The following is a 13,140-nucleotide window of genomic DNA, read 5'->3' as shown; positions in this document are numbered from 1 at the left end:
AACTGAAGAGATGAGGAAAACCCTTAGTCATCACCCAGGGGTGCTGTGTGCTTCACTAGGAAGGGGTCCAGAGAACAGAGGAGGAGTCCTGAAAAGGATGGGAAGTTGACCTCTTTATTATACCAAAGTGTGAGAATGGGGGGGTGGGGAGGAGGGGAGAAGGGGGTGGAAGGGATACAACAAAGTGGCAGGGAGTACAAGACCTTTTCAGCGCAGGCCATGTGGCTCAGTGGTTGAGCATTGACCTGTGAACCAGGAGGTCATGATTCGATTCCCGGTCAGGGCACATGCCTGGGTTGTGGGCTCGATCCCTAGTAGGGGGCATGCAGGAGGCAGCCGACCCATGATTCTCTCTCCCTCTCCCTTCCACTCTGAAATTTTTAATATACATTTAAAAGCCCTTTTCAGTCCTGAGACCCTACAGGCAGTGTCCTGTCTTTGGTAATCAAGCAGCCTTTCCAGGGGACTGGCCATGGTGCTGTGTGGCAGGGAGGGTGTGAGTGTCTATTTCAGTCAAGATGCGCGCACACCCTTCAAGCACTCTTTCTCCGTTTTCTCCTTATCTTCCCATCCTCTCTCTTCCGTTCACTCATCCTCCTAAATATTTGACACTCAGGTCGCTTGGCTGTTGTCAATAATGCTGTGAAGAGGAATGGTGGACACGTTTGGTGTCCTCAAGCCGCTTACCGTGTGAGGGTGGGTGTAGTACAGAATAGAGCACAGCACCCAGCAGGAGGCTTCCTGGGGGAGGTGACACGTAGACTTCACCATGTAGGGATGAGGGGATTTTAGGACAGTTGAGGACAGCTACTGGGCAAGGATTTGTGATTGGAGCGGGGCAGAGGTACCTGGGAGTATTGAGTGGCTGTGCTTGAACTGGATACCGTGATGCCCTAAAGGCAGTGTTAGCAGGTGAGGCTGGTTCCTGAATGAGTCCAGAGTTCGAAAGAGCTGGAATATCAGATTAGACGATTGCACTTAAGTTGGTTGGGCTTTACTCGTAATCTGGATTTCTGGTTCTCTCTGCAGTGCTCGACGGGGACCCTGGATTACATCTTGCAGCGCTGCCAGCTGGCTCTGCAGAATGTCGGCGATGTCACCGATAGTGGGGGTGTCTCCCTGAAGTCCTTGGAGCCTGCAGTTTTGAAACAAGGAGAAGAAATCCACAACGAGGTGAGGGTTTTAAAAAACTGTGAAGGGTCTAAGATCCCTTCGTACGTGCAGACTCGCAAGCTAAGCTGCCATAGTTTCAGGCGAGTGTAAGACATGCAGCTCCCAGAGACAAGGGCAGTTGATTACTTACAACAGCAGCCGTCACCGGAGTATCAGCCTTTCCGTGCCAGGCCTCCAAGCCTCTGTTCCCACAGGGCAGTGCAAAGCGGGCCAGGTAGCAGGTGCACGGGGAGGGATTGCGTTATAGAAGAGGAACCCGAGCTGAGGGAGCCCGAGTCTTTTATAACAGGCAGTGAGCATGCCTGACCTTTGCACCAGATCAGGACTCCGTCTTTATCCTCTCAGTCTGTCAGCAAACCCGCCCTTTGTTCCGGAGGGAGGAACAATGTCTTACAAGCCCATACAAATGTCTATACAAACATCCTTGCAATGAGAACCTGAAACAAGGGACAGTCGGGTCCTTGCCGACAGCGCAGAAACACAGGAGACCCATGAAGAACAGTTTCCCAACAAATCTGATGGGGGTTGAGGGTGGACCGTAGAGCACGTGTCAGTGCCTTGCTCTCTGCTCATTAGTTCCAGTTCCGAGGTTTGTGAGACCCACAGGTCTGGATCTCATGACTCAGTTTTGCAAACTTTACTGTTCTCATTAGTACCCTTTCAATTTCTTCTTCATCTTTGGACTATGTATATGTGTGTGTTTATCTATTTAATATGTCTTTTAAATCAACTCATCTTTACATAGATCCATGTCTTTACGGAGGAAGCTTTACATTTCCACTGTAAGTGGAAAGCCAGTGTCACCAGCCAAAGGAAAAAGGAACCAGAAAAACGTAGCCGGTGCAAACGGCAGTGTCATTAAATTCCAACAGCTGGTCTTGCCAGGAGAAGGCTCTCAGCCTAAAGTCTTCATTCTTTATGTTGAGAAGGGAAATTAGGGCACAACTTCATACATTTTCTAAAAGTCATTGAATTCTGTACTTGAAACGGGTGGATTTTATGGCAGGTAATTTACAGCTCAAAAAAAAAAAAACACAACAAAAAATCACCAACAACCCAACTATCAAAAAGAGAAAAGAGTTTACCAAATGGTAGAAAATTATTGAAGATCATCATCCTTTTGAGACTTTCTCTTCAGTGTAATTGGAAGGATTGATGGAGAATTTGGGATACAGGAATGCTCTTAGTGATTTTTCCCCCAATAAATAATAACTGAACTGTGCCAGGTACTCTTCTGGGTGCTTTAGGATAGATTAGTAAAGAAAGTAGACATTCTGGTACAGGGAGGTGACAATAAAGAATAAAGATAACACATTGGTTAATTACTCAGTATGTTAGATACCTATAAGTGCTATAAGAACCCAGTCAGAGCAAGGTGATAGAGATTGAGGTAAGTAGAGAACATCCCACTGAGAAGGCATCCTTTGAGCAGAGACTTGAAGGAGGTGAGGGAGTGAGCCTGGTGGATATCTGAGGAACAGCGTTTGGGAAGAGGGGAACAGCCAGTGCGAAGACAGTGTTCAGGTCTCGTTAAGGGATGGTCTGATTTGAGTGGCAGGAGTGAGGCTGTGAGTTCTAGGAGATGGGGTCCCAGAGATGGTACCTTGAAGGTTTGAAGGTCCCTAGGAAGGACAGGGACTTCCCTTCTCACAGCTTGGGAAACGTTGCCATCATTCGCAGACCCCAAGGCAAAGGAACCCTGCCTTTCGGGGAAACAAGAACTGCTCCTAAGCCAAGCCAAGCCCAGGACTGACTCTCTTTCCTTCATGGTGCCTGGGCAGTGTCCCACCGTCTCTCCCATCTGTCCTTGCCAGAGACGCTGCTGATGGCTGGAACGGTAGGCCCTGGTGACCACACGGAATTAGACCGGGGAGCAAAGTTATGTCTTTCCCCACATTCGCAGTGAAGGAAGTTTTATCTAGAAGGGGAGTTATTTCCTTCTCTAAACACCTTGCCGTTTTAGGAGTTGGACTAGCAGAATGGGACGCCCTCGTTCCCATGCATATGGGCTATTTTCTTCCCTGTCTTCTCTGGTCTTCGTCTGTGACTCTGATGTTTTGTTATCCCCAGCGGGTGGGGGAAGCCTATAAAATCACAGTGTTTATCTGGAATATTGTCATCCGAACGCATCTGCTGCAGAAAGTGGCCGGCCGCTTTTGACATTGTATATGTTAGCGACGTGGGGCAGCGATCGATCAGAAGCCTCACTGCTCTGTGGCTAGCCTACGATTGGACGGAGGGAGAGAACCTGAATCTAAATAGCGTGCGTTCCAGTCTTCTCCACCCCCCAGTCTTTCATTCTTCAAGGCCATCTCCTTACTTAGGAATTAAGTCCATATGTCCGGGCACATCGTCAGACACTCTTCTTTCTCCGGCCAAGTTGGCTTGGGATTAAGCGCTCGCAGGCTCTGTCTCTGCCGTGTCCTGTTGTGAAAGCATGAAAGTCCGTAATAGTTACTCCGGGTCCTGGTTGTTTGCTTCGCCCTGTCTTAAAGGCCGGGTGCCCTTGCTGGACTAATGAGAGGGCCGCGGCCTTGGTTTGATGTGCTGTAGGCTTTCAGGCTGTGTGGGCTTAGAGGTGGCTTGTTTTCCTTGTCTTAGGTGGTTTCTAGCTAAGCAATTGGGGAACTTTGGGATTGGAACCAAATCCACAAGAAGATAGATATTTTTTGCAACTTAACATGCTTAGAAAAGATTTGTTATAAGCAGGATGTTCCTCTGTGTTCTTTAAAATATATATATTTTTATTTGTTTCAAAGAGGAAGAGAGGGAGAGAGGGATAGAAACATCAATGATGGGAGAGAATCATGGATCGGCTGCCTCCTGCCATCCGAACCTCTATTCTGGGTCCTCACCTTTGGTTTTGTGCAATGTCTACCCCACAGCTCTCTTTTCTCATCCCCTGAGTTTGGGGGCGGAGGAAGGGTAGGGAGGTGAACACAATCCAGCATTTAAAAAAATATTTTTTTCTAACTCAAATCCTGAATCAAGAAGCTAGAATATTTTTTCCCTCCTTAATTAATTTTAAGAAAGGAGCCAGCAGCTTCTCTTGGCAGTGGGGGAACTGGTGAGGGTGGCATTTGATTACAATCCTGTAATATTTTTCTCTCCACAACATGGAGATGAAAAGGTCGGGTTGTGGAGTGGGATGAACGCATGCCAGTGGACCTGCTGCCCACCAGATCGTATTTCATGGGCAGTTCTTTCCCGCACGGATAGAGCTCTGTTGGGAGTAAGTGGCCGGCTTCGTGAGGGAGGCGTGGGCACGAATGGGCATGGAGCTTGGACATTTTCCTGCTCAGGAAACATGACTGCGATCCTTCAAGCCCTAGGCCTTGTGCCCTGTTCACTTCCTATTCTTGGCATCTAGCCAGCGCCTGGCATGTCGTAGGTTGGGCGTTATTAACCCACTTACTCCTCACCGCAAACCTACGTGGTCATTGTTTACCGTAGTAGGGTCATAGGAAAGAAAGGGAATTGTTAGTGTTTTTGCTGCTCTCTGTACCTGTTGTCATCTGCCCTACGTTGAAAAGCGACCATTTGTGTGGCTTCGTGGTGCTGATGTCTGCGTGCCTCCATAGTTAACTTTATGCTGTTTAGTCGTATGGTGGTATGGGGTAGCATTTATCACCAGCTCTTCCTGGCCCACAGCGAACTTCTTTGTTTATTTTATTTTTTACTTATTTATTTAAAATATTTTTTATTGATTTTTTTAGAGAGAGAGGAAGAAAGAGAGACAGAGACAGAAACATCGATGAGAGAAAAACATCATCGATCAGCTGCCTCCTGCACGCACGCCCCCTCCTGGGGATCGAGCCCACAACCCGGACATGTGCCCTGACCGGGAATCAAACCGGTGACCCCTTGGTTCCTGGGTTGGTGCTCAACCGCTGAGCCACACCGGCCAGGCACTTCTTTGTTTTAAATCTAAGAAACTTCAAATGGATATCTCCGCATATGTGTCTGTATTTTGCTCTTCATGCTAATCTCTAATAAAGATATCGAATAAAAGCATATGTTGATGATATCTTCCCCGTCACACGCAGTGCAGGCTGCTGCACACTCTAGGACAGGGGTGGGCAAACTTTTTGACTCGAGGGCCACAATGGGTTCTTAAACTGGACCGGAGGGCCGGAACAAAAGCATGGATGGAGTGTTTGTGTGAACTAATATAAATTCAAAGTAAACATCATTACATAAAAGGGTACGGTCTTATTTTTTTTAGTTTTATTCATTTCAAACGGGCCGGATCCGGCCCGTGGGCCGTAGTTTGCCCACGGCTGGTCTAGGAGCTCAGTATGTGTAGTTGATTGACTTACAGCCGCCTCACGTCCGACTGGCAGATGTCATTGCAAATCCCTCCCCAGCCTGGGCTGAGCCGTCTCCCTGAGCATGGAGACGACCCTTCCCTGGCTTTGCAGAAACGCTCCGGAGGCTGCAGGACTGCTCAGGCTGTGCTCCTCCCTCCCTTCCTCCTCCTCCGCTGTGAAGTTCCTGCGGGAGGACCGAGTGACGAAGTCCTTGTCCTTGACTGCCCGTCACAAGGGCCTTGTAACCGCCATCTGGTCTTTGCCGTCCGCAGGTGGAGTTCGAGTGGCTGAGACAGTTCTGGTTCCAAGGCAGTCGACCCCGGAAGTGCACCGACTGGTGGTGCCAGCCCATGGCTCAGCTGGAGGAGATGTGGCGGAAGATGGAAGGGGTGGTAAGTCCGAGGGGCTCGCCGCCAGTGTCCGGGGAGGTGCGCGTGAAAATTCTCCGCGGCCCGATTTGCATCGGTAAATCCTCGTGTCCCTCTTCTGGATGACTGAGTTAGGCTACTTTCGGGAAGGTCACGGGACAGCCAGGACCTTGCTTTCCAGACGGCTCCTCAGATCTGTACACCAGGCTGTCCGTGGAGGGCTGTCTGGGGAAGGGATGCTGTAACCCTGCTTGTGAATCCTGAGAGCATCACAGACATGAGGCTCTCGGAAGAAAGGAACCCGTCCAAAATGGGGCGTCGTAAACCCGAGCTGGAGGTGATGAGAAGTCCATGCCTCCGTCTCCTCCCGAGTTCTGTGGGTAACATTAGCCTGTGTAGCCTGCGCTCCGGTCCTATGGGATGGATATGTTTATGGGATGGGTATGTTTATGGGATGGGTATTTTTATGGGATGGATATATAAAGGCAGCTTCACCTTCAGGCTTTTTTTTTTATCCTGGCTTCGTCCAGGTACATCCGAGTTTGAACTTTATTTGCTGAACCTTGACTCTGAGACGTCAGCTTGGCTTTGGGATTGTAAGCGGACAATTCCGTGAATTAGAATTGGCGGATGAGTAAGAAAGGAACACTCTGATTTTTTTTTAACGATATCTTTATTAATTTCAGAAGGGTAGGGAGAGGGGGAGAGAGAAACATCAATGATGAGAGAGAATCATGGATCGGCTGCTTTCTGTATGCCCCTCACTGGGGATTGAGCCTGCAACCCAGGGAATTGAACCCTGACCTCCTGGTTCACAGGTCGACGACGCTCAACCACTGAGCTACTACGCCGGCTGGGCAGAACTCACTGGTTTTGTTCAAAATGTTTTGCAGTTGCTTTTGCTCAAGATTTTGTCTTTTAAAGTAAAATCTTTGGTCTTGTGAGCTTGCCAGTGATGGCTCCTGGTGAATTCATCTAAGAAATTTCGTTAGGATGGTTGTATTTTTCAATTTTGAGGCGATGCCGCAGGAGATGGAGTATCTGCTGTGTACTTTATAAGGCTCGTGTAGAAGACACGAAAGGAGAAGAGCAGTCCTGGGACTAATCCAGGTGAGCTCCCCGCTGTGGGCGTGGCATTGCCCCGCCTTCCCAGGGCGATGAATGGCCCCAGTGTCTGCCTCAAGCCCCAGAATGATCACTATCAGCAGAGGGGAGGTTGGGGTCAAGATAAAAGGGACGGTCCTTCTAAATTAAATCGAAGCGTTGCTTCCAGCCTTTTTTAAATGACTTTGAACAGATTCATAATAACTTATTTTTGCGGTTAGAGGAGAATGATCCTTGGAAACGTCCACACTTCCGTGGTTCTGTTTGCGCAGGACCATCTGGTATTTGTGTACTTGGCCCGGGCCCGTTCGATTCCTGCTTTGCACCCAGCCCGCCTCCTCTTTTCCAGCGGCAAGCAGTAGGGGGCAATGTTGAGCTACCAGTCGGAGGCCCCCAGCTGCTGCTTGCCTTTCAGGAAAATGCATACAAATGTACCAGTAACTGTCGAGAATTATCCCTGTTGCTCCACGTTAGCTGTAATCTCCCAGATTCCATAACACAGGAAATCAGTTGTGGGTTAACAAATTCAACAGCAATTTAACATAAAAAGTGCAGAGTTTGGTGCACATTTGGATCCTATAGAATTAGACTAATCGGAACGGCATTTCTGAGCGCGCTCACGTGGCTTCCAGGGAATATACTAGTCAAACTTATTATCCTTTTAGACAAATGATTCTTCTTTATCTTTATGCTTTTTTTTTTGAATCGTAAAATCACGTGTGTGTGTGTGTGTGTGTGTGTGTGTGTGTGTGTGTGTGTGTTGTGGAAAGACTTCTCTGATTAACATGGCCTGGGTCTCTGTCGGCGAGAAAATAAAACAGAAAACCCCAGGCCATGTGTACGTTACGGTTCCCCTCTGCTTGCGAGTCAGGCCGCCTCGGGCAGCCCTTGCGTCAGCGAAGAGCCTGGCGCTGGGATTTCTCTCTGTCTTTGTGTCCTTTTCCCCCCCAACTTTGTAGTTGGAAGGTGTGGTCTCAGGTAAGACAGAAAAGAATGGAGAATGAGCTTTGAAACCGCGTCACTGCTATGACCATTAATTGCCTCACATGTCCTAACCCGTCACCTGTTTCAGAAAGTCGAGTCAGCTGTCTGCGAGGTCCCCAGCCGCTGCTGCCTGTGTTTGGGTCTAGCCAGCACCGGGGTTTTGGTGTTTTTGTGTTTTTATTTATTTTATTTTTTATCACACTGTTTATTCTTGCCATTTCTCTCCCGGAGGATAGTTTTACTCTCTGCACCCTCTTGTGATGTAAATGTGAACCCTCCGATTTGAATGGCATTCTGATAAAATATCGCATCTCCCTTGAATATTACCTCGCAGATTAACCCAAAGCAACACGAGGCTTTCTTCCAGCCCAGGAATTGAGCCTAACCTTTCGCTCTGTCCTCAGGAAGGCATCGTACCCCCGTACCCCTATTCAAATATGTGTATCTTACGTGTTTTTTCTAAGTCAGCCCCCACCCCACAGGCGGGAGTCCCGCGTGATGAGCAGACTGCCCGGGATAAGAGAGCGTTACCATTTGAAAGGAACCTCGTCAGCGTGGCTCGCTGGGTAAAGAGGAATCTGAAAAGCCGGGGTCTCCTGTGAGGCCAGGGCGCCGGGCTGCAGCCCGCGATGTAACGGATAGGCCGTGCGTCTCGCAGGGGCTGGTATCGCGCGCCGCCAAACTGACATTTATTTCACCTCTGAAATGTTTCAACGCTGTCAGCTTCACAGGGACACAGAAGAGAGTGCTGGGTGTGGTGTCCTTTACACCGATGGCATTTATTCATCTCCTTTCGGCCGTACACACAGTTCTTTTCAAAGCTCCATTTGCTATAATCCACTGGCCATAGTCTAGAAGAGTTTCCGGAGCAAACACTTGCAGGCGGGCTGATGATTTCTAAACCGGAGGGATGTCTTTGTTACTCTTCTTTTCAGGGATGGGAGTCGGTGCTGATGGCTCTGAATGTTTCCAGTTGCTTTTCCTGGCCCGACAGTGCCCTGGGCCGGGGAGGAGCAAGGCCGTTCTGTGGCCATCGGCCTCCCGAGCCCTTGTTGACTTTGGTGGGGAGGAGCCCAGGCTGGATTATTTTAACGTATCCGCTTGGAAGCCGTGTAATGACATGAGGTGGGCCACAGGCTACATCTCCTTCTCCCCGTTTCTGCTCTGACTCTGGCGCAGGAGAGAAGCGGGAGACGTGGAAAACGAGTAGGTGTTTTATTTCATACCGTTCCCCGTTCCTTGTTGTGAAAAGTTTTAAGAGAGAAAGGCACTCAGGAATGTGAAGGCCGTCCTTTACGAGTCCGTGGCAATAGTTTAATTTCAGGATGAGTCATGCCTTTTTCCCTCGCCATGCCGGCCTGCGTAAACCTTCTGGAAAAGCTCACGCCCGGAGCCTGCCCACTGTCTGGTGAGCCCTTCTCAGTGTAGGTTATGCAGTGGGGGGGGGGGGGGGAGCAGGGGGGATGGGGGAGCGAGCCGAGGAGCCGCTTGTTTGTTTTTGGAGAGATTAATGAAGCTATCAGCACGGCGCTTGAGATGGAAATCTTGGTAACTGAAGAGAAGAACAAGGCTGCTGTCTCATACACCGAAACACATCAGAGTGTGCTGGTCTTGGCTATCACATTGTAGTTCAGCTAGCCAAGTTCACTTCAAACTTACTTTTAGGATGGAAGATTTTGGAGGGCATGAGCAAGAAAGTGCATACGTAAATATTAATATTTTGTCCCTATTGATGGTGAAGTCACCGACTTACATATGTACGTATGCATATGTGTGTGTGTGTGTGTGTGTGTGTATATATATATATATATATATATATATATATATTCCCCCTTTAGAGCTAATGTATATACCAAATTTTATTTGCTCACATGATCCTGTCTTCTGTTTTTCAGAGTTAGCATTTCTGAAATAGGAGCAGGAATATATTACAGTCATTTCAGATCTGGCGGGAGGTGGCTGGCGGTTTTAAATTAGAATTTCAATTCCCTTCTCCATTTTTTTGACGGGTACAGTGCTGAGTGGCCCGGGATAAGCAAAGACTGGGGGCAGGTAAACAGTCACAAGCACCCAATAATTCACATTATGTGCGCAGACACTGAGTTCTGGGACCGCTCTGGTTAGCTTTGGAAATTTGGGGGAAAAAGAGAAAAAAAAAGGCACTTTTCAGCCTCCAGTGGCTTAAAACCCTCGGCTCTTATATTTTTATTATCTTAAATGTGTTCACGGAAGGTTGGTGCTTTCTGTTCCACGGCCTCCCCACCCACCCACTCCAACTGCCCCCAGCGGCCTGGTTCTATTAGGACTAACCTATCTGGGGTGAAATGGTACACTGAATTAGCAATGAATTTTTAACACGTCTTGATTTCTTCTTTGATTGCCTTCTGGATTTCTCTCAGATTTTTCCAATTTTTCCCTTCGTTGCTGCAGACTCAGTCATGATTGGAGAGAAAAAAAAAGTGTTGTGTACCCTTGTCTTTTTGGGGAAGAAATTTACAATTCCAAGAGAATTCAGGCTTAAGCCATAGAAACCGAATGTGCGTGGAGAGCACAAAGGACTGTGTTTAGGATTCTCTTTGAAGTGTTTTCGCAACTGGATAAGGAAAAATTTAGAACTCCTCTGATAGTGTTCCGGGTAAATACTTAAACCCCTTTAGAGAATTTCACACGCAGATACCGTGCCGCAGAAAAAAGGGATACTTATGTTCCCCAAAGCTGCTACAGCCTTCAGCTTTGTACTGAAAGACAGCGGCGCTGAATGGAATCCTACGGAGGATACATCCAGTGACAATATCTCCAGGAGCATCAGAGCCGACCAGCGGGCAGGACTTTCTGTTGTTAACCCTGCGTGAGCTGCGTGAGCTGCGCTTTACTGGGACCAGTGCGAGGACGAGGACCTGCCGTGACGCCCCAGGAACGTTGAGAGGCAGGTCCAGGCCTCTGCTCTGCACACAATGGGCAGGAGGCTGGGAAGCACCGAGGCCGGTGAAGCCAGTGGCAGGAGCTAGGAAATGCCGAGGGAAAGCCTTGCCGTCTCTCTTCACTCTTGTTAGTGTGGAGAGACAAACTGGCATAAACAGCCCAGGTTTCTGTGGTAGCCCCGGTCTCAGAGGCTTCAGCTACATTTTGCTAACTGTTATTACACACACACACACACACACACACACACACACACGCACACACGCACACACACGCACATATACATACACATTTCACACACTATAAATATATGTATATACATAGATATTTTTTAATAGGTGAATTCTTTTGTTTGAAATCATTTTAACTGCCCTGAAATTCCTATTGATGGGAAGGTGTGAGAATCCTGCTCCCTTTCCCGGGGTGCCCCTACAGCCCGGGCTGCTGGAATTTATTTGGGATTACTTTGACTAGCACACCATTGTGGCATTTCAGGTGCGAACGCAGAAATCCTGGTGCCAGGTTGGGGGATGAGGGGTTTTCATTTTACCAGGAAAAGATGCAGCATAAAACAAGGGTATACATTACTTCCTCTATTTTTTTTAAATTTTTATTTTGGGGGGTGGTAGAGTGGGGCATGAAGTGCAGCTCTAGTCTATCATTGTCTTATTATAGAGAAATATTCTAGAAGAACCTCTAGAAAAATGAAGTCGTGTTACAAAAAAAAAACAAAATCAGACCTATCGGTTCGAAAGGGAAGCAAGATTTCCAAAGGATGTGCCAATTGTTGGGAATATTATCAGTATTTTAGGATTTCCCCTGCAAGTCGGTTGGGAAAATTGAATGGTCCTTAAAAATGTTACCTTGGGCCCTAGCCGGTTTGGGTCAGTGGCTAGAGTGTCCACCTGCAGACTAAAGGGTCCCGGGTTCGATTTTGGTCCAGGGCACCTACCTCAGTGGCAGGCTCCTCCCTGGCCCAGGCCCTGGTCAGGGCACGTGCAGGAGGCAACCAGTCGATGTGTTTCTCTCACGTGAATATTTCTCTCTGTCTTTCCCTCTCTTTTTCACTCTAAAAATCAATGAAAAAATATCCTCGAGCGAGAATTAAAAAAAAAAAAGGGGGTTACCTTGGGAAGAAAAGAAGAAAAGGATGGTGATCACATGAGATGGGTTTGTCAAATAGGAAATGCTGCAGACATGCCCAGCACCACCAGGGTGCCTTCAGAAGGAGCAGTGGATAGTCCTCGAGGTGGGAACCTTTGCTCAGAGGCCATTGGACCGAGCCTCCCTCCTGGCAGCATCGCTCCCCTGCTCATCCCCATCCTCTAGAGCTGGGCTTGGTCCTGGAGCTACAGGGACTCCCAGTGGCGTCCAGGTCGGAGCTCCGGGCCCCCCTGGTAGTTGCCGCTCCTCTGTGGGCTAACTAGTTAGGGAGGCTGGGCTGGGAGTCTTGCGTACTTTGTGAACGTGTCTCTATGGAGAAATGTGCGCCGACTGCCGAAGCCCGCCTTCCCGAGAGCCCGGGGCACGTGAGGGTGGCTCTTCCGCGCATCGAGGTGACATACGCATCGTCCTGCTCTCTTCTCACCTGACATCTGCAAAACGGGCCTTATTTTTAAGCCAGAGGAGACGGTGCTGCGTCGTCTTTTCAGCGTTCCCGAAAGTATGTTCGCAGCCATCCCGGGAAGACGTTTTTAGCGCCATCTTTTCCCTGACACGTCCATTGCTATCCCCTCTCCAGATCTCAGCCCATCTGGGAACCCGCCGACCCCTCCCCCTCCCCCCCAACTCATTTGTCAGTTGTCCCTTGATGTGTATAAACCCTCAGATAACTTGGTTTTGATTGATTGGCAAACTTAGCCTTCGCATAAAAATCTGGAGTATCATGGCAGTATTCACAATTTCCAGTTTTTAGAATATATAGACTTGGAACAGGTGGTAGCTTGATTTCATATAGGTGGTAGCTGGATTATATATATATATATATATATATATATATATATATATATATCCTCTCATTTAAATATTATCAAATGAGCAAGTACAAAATACCTAGAATTATGCATAGAGCTTCTTTTTTTATAAATACATATAATATGTATTTTTTTTAATTGATTTCAGAGAGGAAGGGAGAGGGAGAGAGAGATAGAAACATCAATGATGAGAGAGAATCATTGATCAGCTGCCTCCTGCACACCCCACACTGGGGATTGAGCCCGCAACCCGGGCATGTGCCCTGACCGGGCATCGAACCGGGACCTCCTGGTTCATAGGTTGACCCT

At 48.2% G+C, this 13,140-nt stretch overlaps 1 protein-coding gene across 4 annotated transcripts in view; it reads left to right on the top strand.

Moving 5' to 3' along the window:
• The window catches only part of FTO (FTO, alpha-ketoglutarate dependent dioxygenase), a 243,524-nt gene that overhangs the window by 89,418 nt on the left and 140,966 nt on the right, over positions 1–13,140 (top strand). For all 4 annotated transcript variants that reach the window (XM_006103062.3, XM_014445509.2, XM_023744388.1 and 1 more), the window contains 2 exons: positions 1,030–1,173; positions 5,756–5,875. In XM_006103062.3, the coding sequence (XP_006103124.1) occupies positions 1,030–1,173; positions 5,756–5,875 (264 nt within the window). The remainder of the gene's footprint in view (positions 1–1,029; positions 1,174–5,755; positions 5,876–13,140) is intronic.

The sequence above is a fragment of the Myotis lucifugus genome, unplaced genomic scaffold, assembly GCF_000147115.1.
Source record: "Myotis lucifugus unplaced genomic scaffold, Myoluc2.0 scaffold_460, whole genome shotgun sequence".
In the NCBI taxonomy this organism is placed as follows: Eukaryota; Metazoa; Chordata; class Mammalia; order Chiroptera; family Vespertilionidae; genus Myotis; species Myotis lucifugus.
This window is presented reverse-complemented; position numbering and strand designations above follow the sequence as displayed.